This window comes from Carlito syrichta, unplaced genomic scaffold (genome assembly GCF_000164805.1).
Source record: "Carlito syrichta isolate Samal-C Ts95f unplaced genomic scaffold, Tarsius_syrichta-2.0.1 Scaffold39610, whole genome shotgun sequence".
Taxonomy (NCBI): domain Eukaryota; kingdom Metazoa; phylum Chordata; class Mammalia; order Primates; family Tarsiidae; genus Carlito; species Carlito syrichta.
Window position 1 is genome coordinate 153763 of NW_006983706.1, and position 25602 is coordinate 179364.

The 25602-nt window shown below is 40.7% G+C and overlaps 1 protein-coding gene across 1 annotated transcript in view; it reads left to right on the plus strand.

Annotated features, from left to right (window-relative positions):
- The window catches only part of DNAH11 (dynein axonemal heavy chain 11), a 194522-nt gene that overhangs the window by 148391 nt on the left and 20529 nt on the right, over positions 1 to 25602 (plus strand). Inside the window, exons 24-31 of the mRNA XM_008047908.2 lie at positions 849 to 1019; positions 3617 to 3739; positions 6317 to 6510; positions 7689 to 7837; positions 8710 to 8837; positions 13099 to 13326; positions 21019 to 21210; positions 25393 to 25512. Coding sequence (XP_008046099.2) covers positions 849 to 1019; positions 3617 to 3739; positions 6317 to 6510; positions 7689 to 7837; positions 8710 to 8837; positions 13099 to 13326; positions 21019 to 21210; positions 25393 to 25512 — 1305 coding nt within the window. The remainder of the gene's footprint in view (positions 1 to 848; positions 1020 to 3616; positions 3740 to 6316; positions 6511 to 7688; positions 7838 to 8709; positions 8838 to 13098; positions 13327 to 21018; positions 21211 to 25392; positions 25513 to 25602) is intronic.

A 25602-nucleotide genomic window follows, 5' to 3' on the forward strand; every position in this document is an offset into this window, starting at 1 on the left:
TGCACTCTAGTCTGGGCGACAGAGTGAGACTCCAACTCAAAAAAAAAAAGAAAGAAAGAAGCCACTCATAAAAAACTGTAATGATTCAATGAATATGAGGTACCTAGAATAGTCAAACTCATAGAAACAGGAAGTAGAATGTTAATTTCCAGGGACTGGGGGAGGGAGGAATGGGCAACTGTTGTTTAATGGGTGTAGAGTTTCAATTTTGTAAGATGAAAAAGTTCTGGATCCCTGGTGACACTGGATTTAGCTTTTATTGGCCCTCAGTGGGAGCAATGTGTGTTAATATGAGCTACCACAAGTAATTTTTGAATTGGGCTCATCACATTGTGTGGTATTTTGCAGATTTTATGTGAAGAGGTTCTGCACTGCAAATAAAACCTACTCCCAAAAAATGTATGGTCTTGGGTCTCATTAATAAGTATAATCTAAGTTCATAGGAAAAAAAGTTTTGGAGATTGACTGCACAACAATGTGCATATACTTAACTACTGAACTGAATGTGTGTACACTTAAATTGTTAAGATGGTAAATTTTGGGTCATGTATTTTGTCACAACTAAAAAAAATTTTTTCTGGAAAGTACATGGGTAGAAGGAGATAGAATGGTGTAGTTCAGTTGCTAGGAGGGAAATGTGGGTAGATCTCATGGAGTTACGAGATAACAGTAATGGAGTCAACATTTGATGAGTATGTACCATGTGCCAGAAACTGCAATTCTCCTAAAAATCCTGCCTCAGCTCACTCTCTATAAATAAACCTTAAACTATCGCCCTGTGTATCTGGGGCTAGCTAGACTTCCAGGTACCATTTGTCACCCTCTAATGGTCACATTACATTTCCCAGGCTTTTAACATGCTGTTCCACAGAGCAATCGAACAGGCTGACAAGATGGAAGATGTACAAGGGCGCATCTCTATCCTAATAGAGAGCATCACCCATGCCATCTTCCTCCATACCAGCCAAGCCCTGTTTGAGAAAGACAAGCTCACCTTCCTGTCCCAGATGGCTTTTCAGGTGAGGAGATGAGTGACTCAGAAACATTTCTTTGTCTATTTTGTATTTTACTTCTGCTGAAGGTAAACATAGACAACTTTTTATGGAAGTCCTTGTTGATGGAGGAGAAGAGCTTGAGTTTCCCACAGGGAACTTGGGCCCGTGACGACCTTCTCCTAGGTCCCAATGGTTTGGTTTGGGTGGGTGTGCACTTTATACTCCCATAACAGCAGGCACCTTGAAAAATATCAATGAGACATTCTCCTTACCTATTCGGGTAAAGAAGCTTCAAGATACTACCAGAAAGGTTCTTTGAGATCAGGTGTATGAGTCCAGATCTGAGTGGTCCTGGAGTTACTCAAAGTCCCTATAAAAAACAGTAAATGGGTTCATCCATGTTGTTGCCTTCCAAGTAGCTGGAACTACAGGTGCACGCCACCACGCCTGGCTAATTTTTTGATTTATTGTAGAGACAAGGTGTCACCAAGTTTCCCAGGCTGGTCTTGAACCCTGGGCTCAGGCAATCCTCTCACCTTGGCCTTCCAAAGTGCTGGGATTACAGGTTTGAGCCACTGCACCTGGCCCAGATTTTCCTTTGTTCTCTCTCTTGCATGCTTGTGCTCACTCTTGCTCTCATTCTCATTCTCTTTTTTTCTTTCTGTCTTTCTTTCTTTTTTTTTTCTTTGAGTTGGAGTCTCACTCTTGTCATCCAGGCTGGCGTGTAGTGGCATGCTCATGGCCACCACAGCCTCTACCTGGTTTAGGCAATATTTGCCCCTCAGCCTTCCAGGTAACTGGAACTACAGACACATGCCATCACACCCGGCTAGTTTTTGTAATTTATTGTAGAGACGAGGTCTCACCAAGTTACCCAGGTTGGTCTCGAACCTCCGGGCTCAGGCAGTCATCTCGCCTAGGCCTCCCAAAGTGCTGGGATTACAGACTGAGCCACACGCCCAGCCTCTTTCTTACTCTTCTTTCTCAGAGACAGGATCTCTTTATATTGTCCAGGCTGACCTTGAATTCTCAGCTTTAAGTCATTCTTCCACCTCTGCCACCCAAAGTGCTAAGATTACAGGTGTGAGCCATCATGCCTGGCCTTAAAAAGAGTAGATGTTAAATCTCACCACAAAAGAATAAGTATGTGTGGTGATAGATTTGTCAATTAGCTTGATTTAACCATTCCATATTTTAAACACATATCAAAGCATCACATTGTACCCCATAAATATGTATACATCTTACTTATAAAATTCAATTAAAAATAAAATTAAGTGAATAGGTAAAGAGAGCTCTAGGTTCTTTGCCCCACCTTCAGTGAGACTGGCTTTCTTTTTGTTCTTTTTCATAAACAACTTAGTTTAAAGGTATTCATGATAAGAAAAAAGAAAACAACTTCCCATGTTCCCAGATAAAATAAGCATATTGTCTTTTTATTAGATGCTTTCTTGCATGACTTTTTCTATTAATCCAAACCTTAAGGAAAAGTCTATTTCTCACCTATTCTGTATCCTTCAAAGAAGACACCTTAAACACACCTGCAGTTATTGATAGACTAGGACTCTTCTCTCAATATTTTTGGTATTCATAGGTTTGGGGGGTTCTATAAGAATAGTATATGGGTAGGTGTTTTAGAAAGTATGTGATGAATAGAAGCAAGGCATTTCAGAATGAAATACACACTTTTATACATCTTGCTCATTAACAGGAAAAGGCCGGAGGTGATAATACAGGATATAGACATCCATGTGAAACTTCCTCTCGGAAGCCATAGATAAATTATCATCTTTCTCAAGTCCTGACAATCTGTGTAAATCAAAGCTTATTTTCTATATGGACGATGACTTGTTTTTTTAAATAAATTGATTTAAGAAAAATTGTCCAGGAAAATACAATGTTATTTCAATGCATGCTATCACTCATAATGCATTTTTTAAATATCTAGAATTTTAAAATAGCATAAAGCTAAAAAATGTTGACCATTTAACTTTATAAGGTTGTTACAGTTTCTATGTGGAAGTTAGAAGTACTTTATTTGTACCCTTCAAAATGTAATATGGGTATTTTTTTAATCAGTTCTATAATCAGACTATCTAAAGTTTATTCCAATTCATGCTGTGTTTGACTGTGTTTTTAAAACAATTTTCCATTTTTCTCAATATAATCTCATATATAAGAAAAGTCTTTCACACATCTCATAGTTTATTGAATATAATTTCTATACAGAATTAACTTATAATATTAGTTCTTTCTTCTGTTTAGTAATGTAGTCCATTGTCACCTGAGGGTTTCTCATTTTGATAACTTGTAAGACAAAGTTTGATCTAACAGCAGAAGACTAAATATGAATGCATACTTCAAATATGTTGCTAATACGGGCAGGAGTTAAAATTGTGGTAAATCCGCCTTTGTACTTTTCTAATAGATTTCTAATCCTAGTTTTGAGGTCATGGACATAATCTAAGATTCCCTGTTTTGACCATGGAACAGATACCTATCGGGACTCTCAGCAGGTGTGAATCTGCCTGCTCAGTTGTTTCTGCTAAATGGCGACTGCTTCCTGTGTCGTGACTTTGATGTAAGCCAAATAATCCTTTTCAATTTTGTCTACTTTCAAGATTTTATTGAAAAATAAAGAGATAGACCCCCTTGAGCTGGATGTCCTGCTTCGATTCACAGTTGAACACACTTATCTGAGTCCTGTCGACTTCCTGACTGCTCAATCGTGGAGTGCTGTTAAGGTAACATGGTTTCTCGGTTTCTAAATCTTATTTCCAATAGTAGGTCTCTCCAATGCAGAAATGTAGTTAATAGACTACAGGTGATATATTAGATACTATTTCAGTTGTAGAACTATACTATATAATGTGGTGTTTAATTAATCTTTGTATTATTATTATTATTTTTTTTTTTGAGTTGGAGTCTCATTCTGTCGACCAGACTGGCGTGCAGTGAACTACAGGTCCATGCTACCACGTCCGGCTAATTTTTTTATTTATTGTAGAGGTGAGGTCTCACCAAGTTGCCCAGGCAGGTCTCGAACCCGCGGGCTCAGGCAATCCACTCACCTCAGCCTCCCAAGGCGCGGGATTACAGGCTGAGCCACTGAGCCCAGTTTGTCTTTGTATTATTAAATTGATTGATTTCTTATTTGGAAGTGAAGAAGCTTTTGACCTATGTGTGGGCAGAAAAGTTAATAAATGTTTACGATGAATCAGGACCTTGGATAAAAGTCAAGTAATGTAAATGAATATTTTTTCAATTTGCTTAAATATAATCTCTTTGTTTTCTTTTAATTATATTTCTCTACTTTTTCTAAATTGTTCTTTTTTTTTTTTCTTTTTGAGTCGGAGTCTCACTCTGTCGCCCAGACTGGAGTGCAGTGGCCGCTCCCGTCCACTGCAGCCTCGACCTGCTGGGCTTCAGCGATCCTTCCGCCTCAGCCTTCCAAGTAGCTGGAACTATAGGAGCGCGCTACCACGCCCGGCTAATTTTTGATTTATTGTAGAGACGAGGTCTTGCCAAGTTGCCCAGGCAGGTCTCGAACCCGCGGGCTCAGGCAATCCACTCACCTCAGCCTCCCAAGGTGTGGGATTACAGGCTGATAAATTACATCACAATGCTGTAGTTTATTCTCATTGTAAAATGCTTAAACAAAACAGAATATTGTGGAGAAAAAATGAGTGCCATCTTCAACCCCAGTTAGCCTTCATTTTTCTGCAAGAGGGTCTTATAGTTAAAAGGTTATTCTTCCAGGCTCTGGAATTTCTTAATAATGTTCACATAGGTTAAACTTTGCCCTGCTCTTTTTTCTAAGAAGGAAACATTTCTTTTATTTATTTATTTGTTTAATTTTTTTTTTGAGTCAGAGTCTCATTTTGTCACCCAGGCTGGAGTACAGTGGCATGCTCACAGCCACTGCAGCCTCAACCTGCTGGTCTCAGGCGATCCTTCCGCCTTAACCTTCCAAGCAGCTGGAACTACAGGTGAATGCCATCACACCCGGCTAATTTTCTTGACTTATTGTAGAGACGTGGTCTTGCCAAGTTGCCAAGGCTGATCTTGAACCCCTGAACTCAGGCAGTCCTTTTGCTTCCACCTCTCAAAGTGCTGGGATTACAGGCGAGGCATGTACCACCTCGCCCGGCTAGAAGGAAACATTTCTGTTGCATTTAAAATAGCTGCTATTCCATGTTCACTATCTGGGGAATGGGCCACCTGAAACTAAATTTTTTTTTAGAAAGAAAGAGCTGGGCATGGTGGCTCAAGTCTGTAATCCCAGCAATTCAGGAGGCCGAGGAGAGAAGATTGCCAAAGCCCAGGGGTTCAAGACCAGCCTGGGCAACTTAGTGAGACCTCATCTCTACAATAAATAAAAATATAAGCCAGGCATGGTAGCGCATGCCTGTAGTTCCAGCTACTTGGAAGGCTGAGGTGGAAAGGATAGCCTGAGTCCAGAAGGTCAAAACTGCGGTGGTTGTGAGTGTGCCACTGCACTCCAGGCTGGGCGCCAGTGTGAGACTCCAACTCAAAAAAAAAAAAAGAAAAGAAAGAAAGAATCTTTTCTTTTTACCTGAGAGATAAACTTCATTTTATGTTTTAATTTCTTTATTGTTATTATTATTTTTTTATTGAAAATCATAATTATACATTTATGGGGTTCAGTGTGATGTTATGATATTTTACAATGAAAAACAAGCTAATTAACAGAATTAAAAAGAGAATTTTAAATCCTCAAAAAAAGAGAAAATAATTACTATCCCTTATTTTTATAGTATGTTTAGTTTTTAATTTTTCAATTAGTATTTTAATTAGATTATCACTTTAGAATTTAAAATTCAAGTTCAGATGTGTATCAGAGTCTCAGCAGAAAAAGGATGGTACTTTCAAAGGGGTGATGGAGAGAGTTTGACCAAGGGTATATGTTCATAGTCGGGTAAGAAGGGTAAGGGAGTCAGTCAGGGATGGGGAAGGAAAAAGAGGAGAAAGGAGCAGTTACTGGAACTACTGAGAAATGAAGTTATGGGAGAGGAACAACCCGTAGGAGCTGTGGCCTTTGGAGCCCCTGCCAAGCCACGTCCCAGCAGGAAAGAACTGGGGAAGAAATACCCCACCTCTGTCTTCTCCAGCCCTCCAGGCTCCTACCCTCACCTTCTGTTGGCCAAGCCCAACCAGGACAGAGAACAAGAGAGTGCTGAGTAAATCTGCAGAGAACAATGAAGACCATCTAGCCTAAAATACATCCACAAGTCTTTATTTATCTCAAGCTGTAAGGTCTTGTTCACACCATTCCTACTTGTTTCCCTGTCGCATTGCAGGCAGTTGCCCTTCTGGAAGAATTCCGAGGCATAGACCGAGATGTGGAAGGATCTGCCAAGCAATGGAGGAAGTGGGTAGAATCTGAATGTCCAGAAAAAGAAAAGTTACCACAAGAATGGAAGAAGAAAAGTTTAATACAAAAACTTATTATTTTGAGAGCAATGCGCCCTGACAGAATGACGTATGCTCTCAGGTAGGGCAGTCAACATTTTTGGAAATGCAAAGTAAACATAGAGGAAGCTTAACCTGAGGGGTTAGGCGTATATGATGGAGGTGTTCACCGTGCATATTGATGGGCAGTGATTCTGCTGAGATTTTGATATTATAATCACCGTGACAGTTAAAATTTGCTAAATACTGAACACTGTACTAGGCAGACTCAGCATCTTCTTGCTGAAAAGTTGAATTCCAAAATCTGTAGGGGAGAGAGGGAGCTGCTGGCAATATTCTTGGAAGAGAGATGGGTGTCAGCACAGTTCAGAGGCCAGGAATATGCATTATCCAAGCATAATTTCCACAGTCTTTCATTCAGTTGTGGCATTTTGGCTCCGAAGATTTTGCATGTCAAACAAAAATGAATTCCTTTCATGGAGGCACTCATAATCCTATAACTTTACAGCCAACGCAATTTAAAAACAGAAACGCTGCTCAAGTGTCCTTTCTCTTTGCCCTCTTGGCTTCCAAATGGAAATTTGCTGCTTAATTCGCACTGGTCTTATTCTAATTTGAATTCACCAACCAAAGGGTTCTCAACTTCCTTTCCTTTTGTGCCACTTCTTCAGTAATATTCATGGGCCTTAGTTATTTTCCTTTGCTTTGTCTAGTTCAGCCAATTTTCCCTTTGCAGAAGCCTCTGCCGAACCCTACTTTACAAGTTAATTCTGCTTAGTCGTACTTACTTTCTGCTACATCTGATGCCACTGGAAAATAATCCCTGCTTAATTGAGCTTCCTTGTGTTAGAAACACCCCGAAAAGCATTTGTATATTCATGAGAAGCCCAGCAGGCTGGAAAATTGCACTGTGGCAAATCTAATGAACTGTTAATAAGTAATGGGGGAATCTGGCAGGGGATTTGGGGGATAAAAAGCCATAAGCAAGCAGCTGATGGTACTCAGAGGGGGGTCTCAGTAGCCCCCCCAAAATGGAATGTAGGCTTCTGATTTTCAGAGGTTCTCAAGAAGAGAGGAATTTCATTGATATACCTGCTTCATGCGCCTAGTTGGATTCATATTGTCATTCTAACAAGACATCCCATGAAACAAGAAACCTGGTTGCTTCTCTTCTGTGCCTGTGGTTTAAGCTCATCCAGATGGTGACACTTTTCAAGGTCAAAACCACTAATCATGTTTTTTGTATTCTTATTTTTATAGAAATTTCGTGGAGGAAAAACTGGGTGCAAAGTATGTGGAGAGGACCAGACTGGATTTAGCTAAAGCGTTTGAAGAAAGCAGCCCAGCCACCCCAGTATTCTTCATCCTGTCTCCAGGGGTGGATGCCCTCAAGGACCTAGAGATTCTTGGTGAGTGACCAGGAGGCTTGTTGACCTGCCCTCCCCCTCCCTCTCTCCATCCCTCCCTCCTTCTCACCCACCACCCACCTGCCCTTCCTTTCAGTTCACAGTCATCTTAGTTCCTTTTTTTTTTTCATTTGTTGGAGATTGGGTATATGGAAAATGTAAGGCTAATAGCACTGTAGTCTGAGGAACTGTTCAAATGGAACATTCCTCTGGATGGCATAATGTAAATGTCTTTTGTACTGTTTTCCACCTTCTGACTATATGAGGGCCAGGGGGCAATTTTCTCCATGCTCATGTAATCTTGTGCCCCCTGTGACTAAATAATGGTCATTAGAGCAAGTCTATTTGATTGTGCAAGGCACTGTCGCTTTGTGTTCTGGATTACGATTCCCCACGGCCTGCACCAAGAATACCAGGTTAATACAGCTGTGACCTGACTGTGCTCAATTTGAATGCAGCCTCACAAGGTGAGAGGCTTGTGCATTTACCCAGTGAACTGATCCGTTCAAAAGAATGATATGATATCTACCACATGTTGCTCCTTTTTATGAGGGAAAGGCTTTGCTACTCCTGCAAGAGTTTATACAGCTTCGTAACAATGCCTGCCGTCTATCAAAATGTCAAAAGCTTCATTTTAATAAACCAAAAGAGCTGGTATCCGTGGGCTTTTCCAATGCTTGCAAGGAGGCAGCTGTTGATTGAGTGCTCAAAATGCTGCTTGTGGATACAACAGAGGTTTAGTTTGGATTCTTCAGGAAAATGACCTTCAAGCTGACTGCAGTGACCACAAATGTACCCTGGACCACAAAATTCCAGACTCCTCCCACCCCTCCTTGATTTGGCGTTTTCTCTCACCATGGTGTATTCTCTCACAGGCAGAAGACTTGGGTTCACAATTGACTCTGGAAAGTTCCACAATGTGTCTTTAGGACAAGGTCAGGAGACAGTAGCAGAAGTGGCACTGGAGAAAGCTTCCATAGAAGGACACTGGGTCATACTCCAAGTAAGTATTAAGTTTCAGGGGAGACACTGGGCAGGAACACAGAGGATGGGCAGAGCAGAGCTTCCCTGCCCAACAGAATGATCCTTTAACAACACGGCAAGTGGTGATTTGCAGACTCCGAGCTGTTCTATCGGCATTCATGGCACCTCCAAAAACCGTGAGGGGCTGTGAGCACAGCTATGGCTGTCATCTTTTGAGAGACTGTTTAGCCATTGTACTTTAAAATGTAAAATGTTGGGCATAGTGGCTCAACACTTTGGAAGCCAAGGCAAGAGGATTGCTTGAGTCCAGGAGTTCGAGACCAGCCAGGGCAACATAGCAAGACCTCATCTCTACAAAAAAATTTAAAAAATCATCCGGGTGTGGGAGTACACACCTGTAGTCCCAGCTACTTGGGAGGCTGAGCCAAAAGGATCACCTGGGCCCAAAAGGTCAAGGCTATAGTGAGCTGTGATCGTGCCACTGCACTCCAGTCTGGATGACAGAGTAAGATCCCGACTCTAAAAAAAGAAAAAATGTTAGGAGGAGCCCCACCATTCTCCTGACTTACAGATATCTTGAACACTCAGTAGTGTTTGAGGACAAACAGGCATGAGGACAAACGTGCTCCGTGTAGGCCGCCAACAGTGTTACAGTATCTGGGTAGCATGTTGCCTTCAAGTTGATGGAGCTCTTTTTACTGTATATTATGTACTTCCACTCTGACTTTGCCCCTGATTAGTGTGTAACATTTCCTTTGTTTTTGAATTAAGGGATGGATTAGATAACCCCCCTATTCCATCCCAGGCTAACATTATAGGGTCTATGAGTCTATAACCCAGTGTCCTCCAGGGTGGCCCCATGGCTGGGGATTCTAGGAACCAGTGGAGCACAGGCCAGCATTAGGGGCACCTGATAGACATGCTGACCCCTTCCAAAGCAAGCCCCAGGGCAGGCCAGTAGGTCTGAGAATGGCCATTTAGTACCAGCTCCGACATCCCAAATGTTCTCCTCAGTGGGCAGATCCCAGGCTATCTTATCTCTGATCATTACAAGGCCAAGGGGGTAGGTAGTATCATTCTCCACAGGAAGGTGAGAAAAGCAAGCCTTGGAGTGGTCTGGAAAGCCTCAAGGCTACAAGGCTGGTAGGTGGCAGAGCTGGGACTTGAATCTAGGTAGCACACGATGTTCTTAGAAACAGCCAACCTCATGTAATAGAGGATATAACATTGGTCTCCCTTAGTGTCTCCAGTATTCAGGTTTGATGCTTTTGGCATTTCTGCTTGAAATAAAACTAGATTCATAAAACAGTTGCCCAGAGTCCAAACAGGTTATATCTACAAAAACATAGCCTTCTGGGATAGCAATAGCCACTGCTTAGATGAGGCCTTAATAGAAACCTTTGTAAGGGGATTTGAAGTAGTGCATCCCCTAAGGAATATGGCAGGTGACAGTGGAAGGTTTGTTTTTTCAGAGACAACAGTGGATGCTCAGACAGTTTGGTAGATGCTAGGATTGTTCATAAAGAAAAGATTTCTTTGAGCCCAGTGGCTTAGACTGCAGAAAACACTAGGAGGGATATAGTCATCCTCAAAAGACATATTCAAAATACAATATTTGCTGTTTTTTTAATCTATGCTAATCTACCAGTTATCCCTAAAAGTGCAAGTTTTCCCATTTTAAAAAAAAAACCCCAAAGACCTTATTTTGGATATTGGTTTCAGACTGTTAATTTTTGTTCTTCATGGTAAGTGGTAACTTAGAATGTAACTGTTTAAACCTCTTCACTCCCCATCCTTCTATCCACACAGAGTAACTGGAGAAAAGAGATTAGCCAGGTTTTTGGCTGTCCCACTTTTTAGAGGTTGTTGGTATTCCTTTGATCTGTGGTTAAAACAGAAGAGCTTTGAAGAAGACCGACATAATGGAAACTTGTTCTATTGTTTGTAATGTGCATTAAATTATATCAGCATGAACATGTGATATGTATAACATGTTAATTAGTTCTTACCCAAATTCTAGTATGATCAATTATTATGATCGGATATAGCCCTCTAGGGATGTTTAGTAAGTATGTTATCAGAAGCCAACAGCCCAGAGAAAATTATTACAAAGCTAGCAAGCAAGCAACTATCTTTATCTCATATGCACACGAGAAGTTTTGTGAATTAACTTAACAGACATTAACAGTCAATTTTCGTGGGCAAAATGGATGGTTTTCAAGACATGTAGATTGCCCAAAAATGTTGCACAGATGTTGCTGTCCTTGGAGACAAATAGATAGAAGAACCTAGCCAGTCCCAAAGCCAGGACTCTCTAGAATGGTTGCCAGGCCAGGACTCCACAGTGTACCTGTGTTCCATAATGGCTCACTTAGAAGTTTTTCTGTCCCCTGACTCCAAAGTCACTGCTTGGAATATTTTTACATTTGTTTCAAGTAAACTTTTTAAGTCAGGAACCGCTATAGTCCATGAGACCAAGAATGAAGACATAAATGAGCTTACACAACAGGTTTTGTGGTTGTTTTATTATTTATTTTTAGGAGTGGAACTCTTTATAATCTAGGAGAAAGCTGGTAGGGGAGGAAACTTAGAGTTCTTACCTACTAGTTTGCTAGGGCTGCCATACCTAAGTATCACAGAGTTAGGGGTCACTTAGGTGGCCTCATCAACAGAAATTTAATTTCACAGTTCTCGGAGGCTGGAAGTCTTAGATCAAAGTGTCAGCATGGTTGGTTTCTTCTGAGGCTTCTTTCCATGTCTTGTAAGATGGCTGACATCTACGAGTGTCTTCACACGGTTTTTCTTCTGTTTCGTGTCCTAATCTTTCTTATAAGGACGTCAATCATATAGGTTTAAGGCCTTTTGTAATGACCACAGGTAGCCTTAATTACCTCTCTAAAGATCCTGTCTCCAAATATGGTTACATTGTGAGGTACTGGGGATTAGTACTTCAACATATGAATTTGGGGGGGGCAACACAATTGGTGACTACTAACAATGTTCTTTATTTGCCAAGAGAATAAAACCCTACTAATATGAACAACTGAATTGACATAGGTCTTTTTGCAAAAGAAATTTTAAAGAAGGATAACTATATTGCTATTCCCTTCCTTGTTTGCCTTTGTTCTCTGTATTTTTGTAACTGTTATATAATCTTAAATGGATTTCTTTGTTGGAAATAAAATTGTATATCTTTGGTTGTGATGTTTCAATTATTATATTAAGAACTTCTCCTAAGCCAGAGAACTGAGAAATGTAAGGAATGGCCTTTCTACCTCCCTCCCAGCACCAACTACCAAGCTGTATGCTGTGGGTGTTTAGTATCAGAGGAGCAAACTTGTGAATCACAACTGAGAAGCAAAGAATGATGCTGGGGGTGGAATTTGTTTTGTTGTCATTGTTGTTGTTGTTTTGAGTGAGAGTCTCACTCTGTTGCCCATGCTGGAGTGCAGTGACACACTACTCATGGCCATCGCAACCTCAACCTGCTGGACTCAGGTGATCCTTCCACCTCAGCCTTCCAAGTAGCTGGAACCACAGGTGCACACCACCATGCCCAGCTGCTTTTTTGATTTATTGTAGAGACGAGGTCTCGCCATGTTGCTCAGGCTGGTCTCAAACCCCTGAGCTCAGGTAATCCTCTCACCTCCGCCTCCCAAAGTGCTGGGATTGCAGGTGTAAGCCACCGCACCTGTCTGGCATTTATTTTTTTCCTCATTTCTGGCAGCTCTAGAATTTAAAAAGACTCATATGTTAAGAATACACAGAGCATCTTAACAAGGAGGGGTTGCTTGCTTTTCCAGCTGGTCCCTCTTTCCTTATGGCCTATTGAGTTCACCTGCTCATGTATAGGAGTCTAGAGGAAGTTTTCATCAGAGACAGTGAAGGGGGTGATCGGGTACATGTCTGGCTTTTCATTTCTACACTTTATCAAACGAGCCCATCTATGTCTCAGTAATTGGGGCTGAACTGTAACAAAGAAAAGTATTGGACAACTCCATCTCAGAAGTGACTGGTGGGTATTCCAAGTACGTATGTGTACTGAGTAGAGATTTGGGTTACAAAGACAGTCTCGGTGATTTGGAACATTTAATGCATGCAACGTTCTGTTTCCTTTTGGCTTTTTTTCCTTCATTTTTTCTGACCTGATAATAAAGGAAACTTTAAATCATAGTTCTCTGAGTTTCCAAGACATTTATGTATAGGAAAATGTTATAATCTTATCATTCAAGTAATATCCTTCAATTTCACAGGGATTATAAACCATTACTATCTTTCAGAATGTCCATTTGGTAGCCAAGTGGCTAGGAACCTTGGAGAAACTCCTTGAAAGATTCAGTCGAAGAAGCCACAGAGATTACAGGGTTTTCATGAGTGCTGAGTCTGCTCCTACACCAAGTGAGCACATCATCCCTCAAGGACTACTGGAAAATTCTATTAAGATCACTAATGAACCCCCTACTGGGATGCTGGCCAATTTGCATGCTGCCCTCTACAACTTTGATCAGGTGAGAAAGCAGAAGCAGCCTGTCTGACAATGAAGTCAGAGTCTTCTCACAAAACTATGGGGACCACTTAGGCATGTCATTTAGAGGGGCAAAGCAAAATTTCGATGTTCATGCACGTGCACGTGTGTGTATGTGTGTGGTGTATGTGTGTGCGTTTTAATTTCTTGAAAGAATTGCCCCGTCACTACCTATTCTTTTTATTTGTTTGTTTGTGTGTTTTTTGAGTCAGAGTCTCTTACTTTGTTGCCCAGGTTGGAGTGCAGTGACACATTCACGGCTCACTGCAACCTCAACCTCCTAGGCTCAGAAGAACCTTCCACCCCAGCCTCCTGAGTAGCTGGGACTACAGGTGGGTGCCACCACACTTGGCTAATCTTTTGACTTTTTATAGTGACAAGGTCTTGCTATGTTGCTCAGGCTGGTCTCAAACTCCTGGACTCAAGTAATCCTATCATCTCAGTCTCCCAAAGTGCTAGAGTACAGGTATAAACCAGCATGCCTGGCACCTATTCTAGTATATTTAGGTTTCACCCTAAAACTAAGAAAACTACAGCCTGGGTGTGGTGGCTTAAGCCTGTAATCCCTGCAATTTGGGAGCCCGAGGTGAATGGACTGCATGAGCCCACAGGTTCGAGAACAGCCTGGTCAACTTGGCGAGACCTCATCTCTACAGTAAAATCAAAATATTGGCCTGACATGGTAGCACGTGCCTGTAGTTCCAGCTACTTGGAAGGCTGATGCAAAAGGATCACCTGAGCCCAGCAGGTCGAGGCTGGGGTGGCCGTGAGTGTACCACTGCACTCCAGCCTGGATGATGGAGTGAGACTCTAACTCAAAAAAGAAGGAAAGAAAACTACAGCTACTGGGTAAGGGGAACAAACTAGGTAATTTTTCAAGAAACCTGCTTCTTGAAGATAAATGTGGCAGACTAGTATCTCTTACCACAGAAAGAGGAGAAGCTATGGTTATTCTTATTGATGATGACAATAATGACATAAGAAAAGTTTCAATATCATGTTTTAGATCTGGTTTCGATATTACTACATTTAAAGTCACATTTTTCAGGCTATATCTATGATACCTTATTTATGTTTTCTTGTCTTTCTAAAATTAAACAGATTAATACATTTATAAATGAATTATGGTACTGAATTATGGTACTGATGATTCTCTTTACCAAATTGTCATATCTATCTGTATAATCTGGTCTTTCAGTTTCCTTTGTTGCTATTGCTCCAAGATCTCATTCCTTTCTCTAATTTCTTAGAAATCCTTGGTAACTAGCACTTTATTAGGAGAATACAGTGAGCCCTAAAGAGGAACTATGTATAATTTGGTAATAAATATTCAGCTCCCTGTCTAAATTATCATTTTCTATGAAGCATGCCAGCATGCTTAACTTCACCTTGTGGGTCAATACCCAAACCAACATTATGAGGGAATTATAATAATAGGCTACCAAAGAATATCATGTTGAAGAATACAGTTAATTACTTAATTAAATAATTGAGTAGTCTGTAGCCCGTATATACACAGAAGACTGTGTAAATAGTAGGCACTCAATCTTTTTGAATCTACTAAATATTTGCAGTGTTCCTTTTTGATGTATGGCAGACATATGTTTGGTTTTTAATCATCTCTTAATTTATAATTTCTGGCTGGGTACAGTGACTCTCGCCTATAATCTCAGCACTTTGGGAGGCCAAGGTAAAAGGGTTGCCTGAGCCCACAGGTTCGAGACCCACCTGGGCAACTTGGCGAGACCTCCTCTCCACAATAAAGCAAAAAATTAGCCAGGTGTGGTGGTACACACCTATAGTTCCAGCTACTTGGAAGGCTGAGGTGGAAGGATCACCTGAGCTCAGTAGGGGGAGGCTGTGGTGGCCATGAGCATGCCACTGCACTCCAGCCTGGGCAACAATGAGACTCCGCAAAAAAAAAAAATTTTTTTTATTATAATATCTAGGCATTGATGACATTTTCAAGCTCTCCCAAAATACAAAAGGGAAATTTGATATATTTAAATAGGATACATCTGCCCTTTAAGACAGTTGTCTTTCTTCATGAAAAGTGAGCATTCTGTGAACAAATCTGCTTCAACCCAACTATCCTTCAGCTTTTTTTGGTAAGGACTTCTTTGACAATTTCATAAAACTATAGACACTCTCCCAAGGGAAATGCATTCGAACATAATTTGCATATAATGATAAGATTCACGACTCTGCCCAGAGTGTATGCATGAACTCCCTAGTAAAGTACACCTGTTCTAGTCTATTCATGAAAGTACCACTTTTGGGGGGTCTAGCTGTGTCACCCAGGCTGGAGTACAGTGGCTGAATCATGGCTGACTCCAGCCTTGACGTCCTAGACTTAAGTGATCCTCTCACCTCAGCCTCCTGAGTAACTGGGACTATTTATTTAGCCAGGCACACACAATACCATACCTGGCTTTTTTTTTTTTTTTTTTTTTTTTTTTTTTGGTAGAGTCTCACTATGTTGTCTAAGATAGTTTTGAGCTCTTAGGCTTAAACAATTCTCCAGCCTCAGCCTCCCAAAGTGCTGGGATTACAGGTATGAGCTACTGCACCTGGCTAGTATCAGTTCTTTTGACTGTTACCCAGAAAGCCACTTTTATTATTAAGAGGTTACATTTTTTTTAAAAGATTTTTTTTTTTTTTTTTTGAGTTGGAGTCTCACTTTGTCGCCCAGGCTGGAGTGCAGCGGCACACTCACAGCCACCCCAGCATCATCCTGCTGGGCTCTGGAGATTCTTTTGCCTCTGCCTTCCAAGTAGCCAGAACCACAGGTGTGCACTATCATGCCTGGCTAGTTTTTTATTTATTGTAGAGACGCGGTCTCGCCAAGTTGCCCAGGTTGGTCTCGAACCCATGGGCTCAGGCAATCCACTTGCCTCAGCCTCCCAAAGTGCTTGAATTACAGCCTGGGCCACTGAGCGCGGCCTGAAAAGATTTTTTAAGAACTTCAAGGGAGAATAGTTCTTATTTAGTGAAAAGGATTATCTGAAATATTAAGACTAAACTTGGTAATAACTAGCAAAGATAACCAAAGTGATTCACTAAACAAACTTCTCATCAACCTATTTTGGTTCAAACCAACCAAATAAAAACCCTGAAGAAAAGCAAAAATATTAAAGTCTCAAGAATGCTGTCATTATGTTAGAAAACAAAATACAGTTTTTAATCAGATTATGTAACTCATAGGTATTAACCTGTGCTCCCTGCCAATCTGTGAATTAGGTTTCCAGCTACTTTTAAAAGTTCTTATAAAATAGCAGGGACTCTAGCAAGGCATGAAAGTATGTCTACCTCTTGAGAATTCTACAGATAGACCGTCCAAAGTTTATACCTGTTATCACAAAGTTGTCATCAACCTGGCTCTTGACAGTTTACCACTACATCCTTTCTAGGCTGGGCTCTTCATGGTCCCAGGTGGCTGCAGGAGGTGTGGCCCCCAAAACCGTGTTTCTCACAGTAGGACATAAGAAGAAACAAAGATGATGGCAAAGGGAATGTGTTTGCTTTGTTTTTCAGGTGCTTTCTTACAAATTAACACACAATAATGTCTCCTTTCATCTAATTAGCCAAACTTAGTCATATTGGATTACCAAACTGCAAGAGAGTCTGCGAAAAGTCAATGTAAAGCAGCCATTTGCCCAGCTAAAAATCAGCAATTAGCAGTCTCTGTCACAGATGTCCTCCTTTCCCAAATCTCCTGGTAGCATCCTGAGCATTCTGTGTTGCTGCCGTGGCCTGACCTTGCTAAAATCAATGACATGGACGGAGAGTGATGAGCACTATCTTCCTGTTACCTACCTGGGTTAGTCAAATGAGTCCCATTTGTTCCTGGTGCTGAGGTACCCCTTTTAGCTGAGTAAGGCACTTGAGAAGTTTCAAATCAAATTAAATCTTTTTTTTTTTTAAGAGACATAGTCACCTACACTAGAGTGCAATGGTGCGATTATAGCTCAATACAGCCTCAAACTCCTGGGCTTAAACAATCCTCCCACCTCAGCCTTCTGAGTAGCTAGGACTCACAGGGGCATGCTACCACACCTGGCTAAAATTTAAATCTATATTTTAACCATACCCCTCAAATTAGAATTTACCTGTAAACTCTAGCATATGTATTCAAAATTAAGTTTGTTTAAAATCAGTGCTTTATTCTCCTGTGCATTCCAAAATATTTCTATAAACCTAATCATTAAGTGATCAATATATAAAGAACAGTACTTTGTAGGATGCCATCAGTCTATACCTTTTACAGCTCAATAGCATATGCCTCATGAAGAAGATGTCATAAAGAAGAATTGTTTTGGCTCCTTTCGTACCCAGATAACCATATTTTTTAAGAATGAAAATACAGATTTCCTTTTCTGTAAAATTTGCAGGCAGAAACTAATAATTGATCATTGTACATGTAAAGTTGGTGACTGTGTGCATATAGCACTATTATGTGTGTGCAGATGCCTGTTCTCTGTTCACAATGCTCTTTGTATCTTTTTAACATTAATTTGCCTATCACTTGGTTTGCAAAAACACAACTGGCTTGAAATGTAGAATCATACTTTTTTTTAGGAAAGCCTGATTCATATTTAATTCCTACGTTGTTTATATTCTCAGAACATAATGAAATGGGCACTGACTTGTGGGTTCTTTTTTGGAGGTTTTTTTTTTTTTGCACTGAGGATAGAGCCAAGTCAGTTATATAAAATACAGGCTGAATTAATGTACTTAGTTATTGTAGTACCTTGGGTTTAATGAGAACTATCTGAATTCAAAAGCTAGCTCATAACTTCAAAGTGGAATTTTGATACTTATATTGGTCCTCCTAGAAATTCCTTACATTTAAAGTCATATATATTTTTATATCTTTTAAGGTTAATTACAGTTATATGATTTCTCTTTTTTTCTTTGCAAGCTTGCCTTTTATTTGATGTTTAGTTGTAGAAAAGTTATTTTTAATGACTATTTAATTTCAAACCCCATAAATTACCTAAAAATAACCCAGTGAGTTAGTTGGGTCTGTACTCTGTGCAGCCTGACTGACTCTAGGTCTATGTTTGGTGGTAGCTCTGGATTCTGCTGAAAGCACTACAGGAAGAAACTATAAAGCTCTTCTGGTCCTGGTCCACAGAGAGCCAACTGGTATCAGTTTAGTACCAGAAGTCCCCCAGAAGACCAGATCTGAACTCCTACTCCCAAAGGTCCTAAATATGCTTTGTATATGACCCAAGTTGTCAAACCATTTTGATGTAGACTGACTGTACTTTTCATGTTTTATTTTAATTTTTTTTTTATTTTTGAGTCAGTGCCTTTGGATGGTCTATCTGTCACCCAGGCTGGAATGCAGTGGCATGCTTATGGCTACTGCAGCCTTGACCTGCTGGGCTCAGGCAATCCTTCTGCCTTAGCCTCCGAGTATCTGGAACCACAGGTGTGCGCCATCACGCCTGGCTAATTTTTTGATTTATTGTAGAGATGCGGTCTCGCCAATTTGCCCTGACTGGTCCTGTGTCCCTGGGCTCAGGCAGTTCTCTTGCCTTGACCTCCCAAAGTCCCGGGATTACAGGCATGTGCCACCTCACCCAACTAGTTTTCCCATTTTAAAGGACCAGGCAGGAAGGTGCAGATTCTGACCTCATCTTGCCCTACTACACAACACCAGCCGAAGAGCAGTACTCAGCTTCTTCTTTTTTGCCTCATAGAACTGGCAACCTGAGGATGGATACAGTATTACCTTTAACTCACAGATTGGACACCTGTTTTTTTCCTTTTAATGTTATGGCTGTTGATGCCATAACCATCTTGGGACAGCATTCCAAGATTCACCTTCCCCCTCTGCATTCTTTTTTTTTTTTCAAGGGATGAGGTCTCACTCTCTTGCCCAGGCTGATCTCGAACTTGTGGGCTCAGGTAATCCTCCTGCCCCAGCCTCCCAAAGTGCTGGGATTACAGTTGTGAGCCACCGTGCTCAGCCCCCTCTGCATTCTCAAAAAAAGATCTCACAGGTCTAGTCTCAGGGCACATTTTCCAATTTTCCATATGTCATCTAGTCATCCCCACAATAAATTTTACTTTTAGTTCATTGGAAGGAAACCACGTGTCATTGGACTGTATTAGTCAAGGTATAGGCTACAGGCTAAGCTCCATAAGAAAGAGGATCAATGTACATTTTGGGGGGACCGTTACACTAAAAGCCTAGGCTTCATCACTAAGCAATATATCCACATGAAAAATCTACAATTGCACCTCTTAAATTTGTTCAATTTTTTAAAAAGCGAATCAAAACTATAGTGATTCCAACAAGATTGGAGTTTGTTTCTCTCCCATGTACTGGGTAGCTAGCTCTGTTCCCTGAGATTATTCACACACCCTCTACCATACCTAACTCGAGGTCTCCAGGGTCATTCAGTCATCCTCATTTCTAGTCCACAGAAGAATAAAGAGAGTAACAACCAGGGCAAGCAATTTCCTTTTAAGCAAATGACATAGAGTTATATCCATCACTTCTGCTCCAACTATGTTGGTGAAAACTTGGTCATATGCACACCTGGCCTCAAGGGAGGCTGGGAAACAAGCTTTCAAAGTGTGGTCATGTGCCCAGATGATCTCTATGACTGTGGTACCAGGGAAGAATGGATAGCTGTGGTTAATTAGCATTCTGCCCCAGTGATAAAACTGACGATGACTGTATGATCCAGATCTTATAAGAAAAATTTTACAGGGGAAAATGATGTCAAACAGTTGACTAATGTGGTTAAAATAAATTTTCTCACTTTCTTTTTTAAATTTTTATTTATTTATTTATTTATTTATTTATGAGTTGGAGTCTCACTCTGTCGCCCAGACTGGAGTGCAGTGGCCGCTCCCGGCCACCGCAGCCTTGACCTGCTGGGCTCCGGCGATCCTTCCGCCTCAGCCTGTCAAGTAGTCGGAATTACAGGCATGTGTTACCACGCTCGGCTGATTTTTGATTTATTGTAGAGATGAGGTCTCGCTGCCCAGGCGGGTCTCGAACCCGCGGGCTCAGGCAATCCACTCACCTCAGCCTCCCAAAGGCGCAGGATTACAGGCTGAGCCACCGAGCCCGGCTAATTTTCCCACTTTCTAGTGAACTTGGAAGCATTCGGAAGAATAACTGAGGCAAAATAAACAGATTCTTCTTTAATCAGCAGGCTGGCAAATGCCAAGTAGTCTCCTATTATGCTCTCATAGGCTAGGTAGCCATGCTTAAAACTATGTTATGTCGGTCAGGCACAGTAGCTCATGCCTGTCATCCTGGCACTTTGAGAGGCTGAGGTGAGAGGATTGCCTGAACTCAGGGATTCGAGATCAGCCTGAGCAACATGGCGAGACCGCATCTCTACAATAAATCAAAAAATTAGCCGGGCATGATGGTGCATGCCTATGGTTCCAGCTATTGTAAGACTGAGATGGAAGGATCACTTGAGCCCAACAGGTCGAGACTGCAGTGGCCTTGAATGTGCTACTGCACTCCAGCCTAGGTGACAGAGTGAGACTCCGACTAAAAAAAAGAAAAAGAAAAGAAAATCTACATTATCTCTGTAGCATACCTCCCTCAAAGTCCTTTACACAATGATTGAACACTCAAGCCCTCACTCTTGGAAACCATACAGATGGATAATCAAGCATCTCTTTTCTTTTCTCACAGGATACACTTGAAATGTGCTCCAAGGAGCAGGAATTTAAAAGCATCCTCTTTTCTCTGTGCTACTTCCATGCCTGTGTTGCCGGGAGACTGAGGTTCGGCCCCCAGGGCTGGAGCCGCAGCTACCCTTTCAACCCAGGAGACCTCACTATTTGTGCCAACGTCCTCTACAACTACTTGGAGGCAAACCCTAATGTAAGCGCTACCGGTCAGATAACCTCTTCTAAGGAGTTTACTAAATCCATCAGTCCTTGGGTGCCATCCAAACAGACCATAATTTCTCTTTTGGAGCTCTTACGGAAATAACTGACACTATCTATGCATCTTCTGCCAAGTGTGAAAATAAACCAGATCAAAGGTTTTCCAGCAGCGGATGTGCAAACTTCATAAGATAGGTCAAACCAGTTCTACATCAGCAGCTTAGTGCAAAAGAAAGAAAAAATGTCCTTCATTATGTTAACAAAAACAGTGGTTTACATGTGAATATATGCCAGATTCATTAGGCAGGTAATGAAGCATTTGCACAAATGTAATTACATACAGCAATTCTGACAGTTCATAACACTGCATTAATAATCACTACAATTAGTTCTGATGATGGAAGCAATTTACAGCACGTCACATGTATAAATAATGGTGCATTTCCTGCATATGTCATTATTATGTATTAAGGATGCCACCTTGTTGTGACTTTCTCAGTAATGTTCCCCTTGATTTGAAGTTAAAGGTAGATGAATGGTTTTGTTTCGCAGCTAAAATGTGTTCTACAGATGGGAATGGGAATGCTTCATCAAGAACATTTGTGTAAACTCTTACAAACCCAATGATTGGATTTCGAAAGGGAAGAGGCATTCATTCCTAAGCTTTGCTGGCGTAATACTCACAAAGGGGAACTTTTTTCATTAAGTTACATCTGTTCAAATTGGGGTATGGGAAGACCAGCCAGGTGTGGTTTTCTGGGCCATACTTTCTGTAAAGGGCTTTTAAAATCACCGATTCATGATGGAAATGGCTGTTTTATGTCCTTTCAGTAACTACTGTTACCATTTTGTGGTCAATGTTTTTTCAAGCTTCAGTGGTGATCTGTGAGAATATGTACACTTGATACATAGCATGAGTGTGTTCTTCCAAGGAACAAATTTTGAATAAGTCGTATCCAAAATAAATAGCTTCATACAGGAAAATAAACTTTAATTCAGTGAATACCACAGTGCTGGATACTTAAAACCTTAAATAAGACTTGGCTCTTATTCTCAAGGTGTTTGTAATCTAGGTGAAAGGAAGACATGATGAATAAACATGTAAAATGTATTTATAAGACTTGCATTTAAAGTGTGTTTATAAAGCTCACTGTGTATGATAAGAGACAAAGCATGGGGTTAAGTCAGGACTGGTGCCAAACACACAAAGACCCTGAAAAACATGTCATTCAATGAAGGTATGAGAACCTCTCTCTTCACCCCCACAGAAGTATGGTAAAGGGAATTCACTACCCGACCCTGAAGGTCTATGCATAAGCAAAATGGTTCTACATCCTGAAAGACTTCAAAGAAGTCTTACCCATTCCCACTATCCATCTATAATCCCTTTTAGCACACTTTTTGTCCCAAGTCTAGGAAATATCTTTACACTGAAATATGCAATCGTTATACTTGCTCAAACAATAGAGAAGGAAAAAGAAGGGGTTTAATTGTTTGAAGATAGGATAGAAAAATAAGAAGAAAAACCAAATTCAAATGTTAAGATTGTCACTGAGGCAGTAAAAGAGCAACCTTCTATTGATAAATAAATAAATAAATAACTTTAAAATGGTATGTGATTATCAATTTTCCATATCATTTTTAAAATTTATGAAATCAATAGGCAATTCCATATACTTGGAGCATATTTTGACCATTCTAATAAATGATAATATTTTTGTGTTAATCTCAGCACATTTTGTTTAAACTGTTGCATATACAATTGATTTTTTTTTTTTTTTTGAGTTGGAGTCTCATTCTGTCACCCAGGCTGAAGTGCAATGGCATGCTCACACCCACCCCAGCATCGACCTGCTGGACTTAGGCGATCCTTCCACCTCAGCTTTCCAAGTAGCCAAAACTACAGGTGTGTGCTACCATGCCCTGCTAATTTTTTAATTTATTGTAGAGATAAGGTCTTGCTGAATTGCCCAAGCTGTTCTCGAACCCATGGGCTCAGGCAATTCTCTCACCTTGAACTTCTAAAGTGCTGGGATTACAGGCTTGAGCCACTGCGCCTGTCACAATTGATTATTATAGTAAATTCTGAGGTAGAAAAAGAAACGGACCATTTAATACTTATATTCATAACCGTCCCATGAAGCTGAGATGGGAATATTATCCTATTTCAGCTGAATCCTGTACATAATTAAGGTCGAAATGAAGGGGAGTTGACACTTGTGTTTATCCCCAGATCTCATATTCTGAGTCTTGATAACACCACTGGCCAATGGAGTGGTGCTATGTCCTGCTTCTTATCCCACTGGGCTTCAGGGATCAACACAGCATCAGGATCTTAACATACTCTCATTTCTCTCAGATGTCTTGATCTCAGTCATTTCTGCACACCACAGAGTTGTCAGGATTTGGGAATTAATATGTGCACATGGTCTGGATGTATACAATGCCCTTTTCAAAAAAGTATATGTAAGAAACAAACACCAGGGTTGGGGGAGAGAGAATCAACTACTGAAAGGAACAGATCCCTAGCTGATAAGATCTTATGAGAGATACATATTGAATACTGAAATGAATGGCAGGCATTAAGTAAATGTAATCAGAAAGATAAATGAAATTAAGTAGTCTGTTTCCCGTCCATTTTAGCTATATGGAAGGTGATCAGAGCAATGGTCAAGTGCAGGCTGCAGTCTGCCCGCCTTTCCCTCCATTTTTCACTCACATCAAACCAGCTTAGAAGAAAGACGTATTGGAGGTTCATTTATTCAAATTCAAATAAACTTGCAGCAAGTACATTGGCATAGTTGAAGCAATTTTACTTGTTCTGTTCTGTCACATCACATACCAAGCAAAGGCTATAATTATGTTTTTACTTGAACTGTTGGGAGGCCGTATACTGCCCCCGAGGGTATAAAGGTTCCTGTCTAGAAAGGCTTCATCACACACTGGCATGTTTTGCAAACCCTGAGGAAGCTAAAGGGTAGCAAAGAGAGACTTCAAACCCTGCTAAGCCAAATAGAGAGGAGATATAGTGATTTAAAAATATATATATATGGTACGGCCATTAGCTACAACCATTAGAACAGTCATTGAACCAGTCATGTCATAAACCATAAATCCTCATAGTTATCTGTAGCAAGGAGATTTGTTTGGACTTTTAGAAAGTGGTAGGATTCTAAATATACCTCAGAATCAAATTGTGTAGATGTTTCTGTCTTTTCCTGAGTCAGATAATGAAAACGGATGTAAATCAGATAATGAAAAACATGTAATACTTCAAACATCCCATGACCCAACATCCTCTCGCAATTTTGGGATGAGATTTTGAATGTATAAACTTTCTCTGCATAACATGTTCTAGGAATGATTCGGTTTCCTTTAAAGTCTGCATATGACCAAGTGCAGCAGGCCCATGCCTGTAATCCCAGTGTTTTGAGAGGCTGAGGTGGGAGGATTGTTCGGGGCCAGGAGTTCGAGAACAGTCTGAGCAATATAGTATACCCTGCCTCTACAAAATATTTTAAAAATTAGGCATGTTGGTGCGTGTCTGTAGTCCCACCTACTTGAGAAGCTGAGGTAGGGAGATCACTTGAGCCCAGGAATTTGAGGCTGAAGTGAGCTATGATTGCACCATGGCACCCCAGCCTGGGTGACAGAATAACATCCTGTCTCTGGAAGAAAAAAAAATGCCTACATAAAATGCTCAGCTTTACTTATTTATCACTGATTTAACTGAATCACTCTCTCTCTCTTTTCACTCTCACATGCACTGACTCACTGGATCCTTACAATAACCCTGTGAGGTAAGCAGGGCCAACACTGTTACTGCATTGCACAGACCAAGATGCTGAGATGTGGTGATTTGCCCTGGGCTACCAAGTTGGTTCGGGCAAGAGCTCTACTCAAAATATGTCTTTTGATCTCTATTCCATAGTTCATTTCGCTATAGTTTTTTGGTTTTGTTTTTTGTATTAGAAAATTAAAAATAATTCTCCCAAGAAATTCTCCACAGAAACGTAGACAATTTCTGAGCCCCTTTTAAATACTCCTATTGATGGGGACTGGGAGAGCATTGTGTTAGAGGGGCATGTCCCATGGGCTGGTCACTCTGAGGCAGATTTCCTTGGCCTGGAAGTGAACATTTGCTTGATTTTTGCTTGATTTTTTTTTCCTCCCCAAGGTCCCATGGGAAGATCTCCGTTATCTCTTTGGTGAGATCATGTATGGAGGTCACATCACAGACAACTGGGATCGTAGACTGTGTCGGGTGTATTTAGAAGAATTTATGAATCCATCTCTGGTAAGACATTTTATAACTAATTTCTCTGAGGAGAAAATTCTGGTAAGAATTTCATGAACTAATTTTACTACACAGATAATTCTTACATGT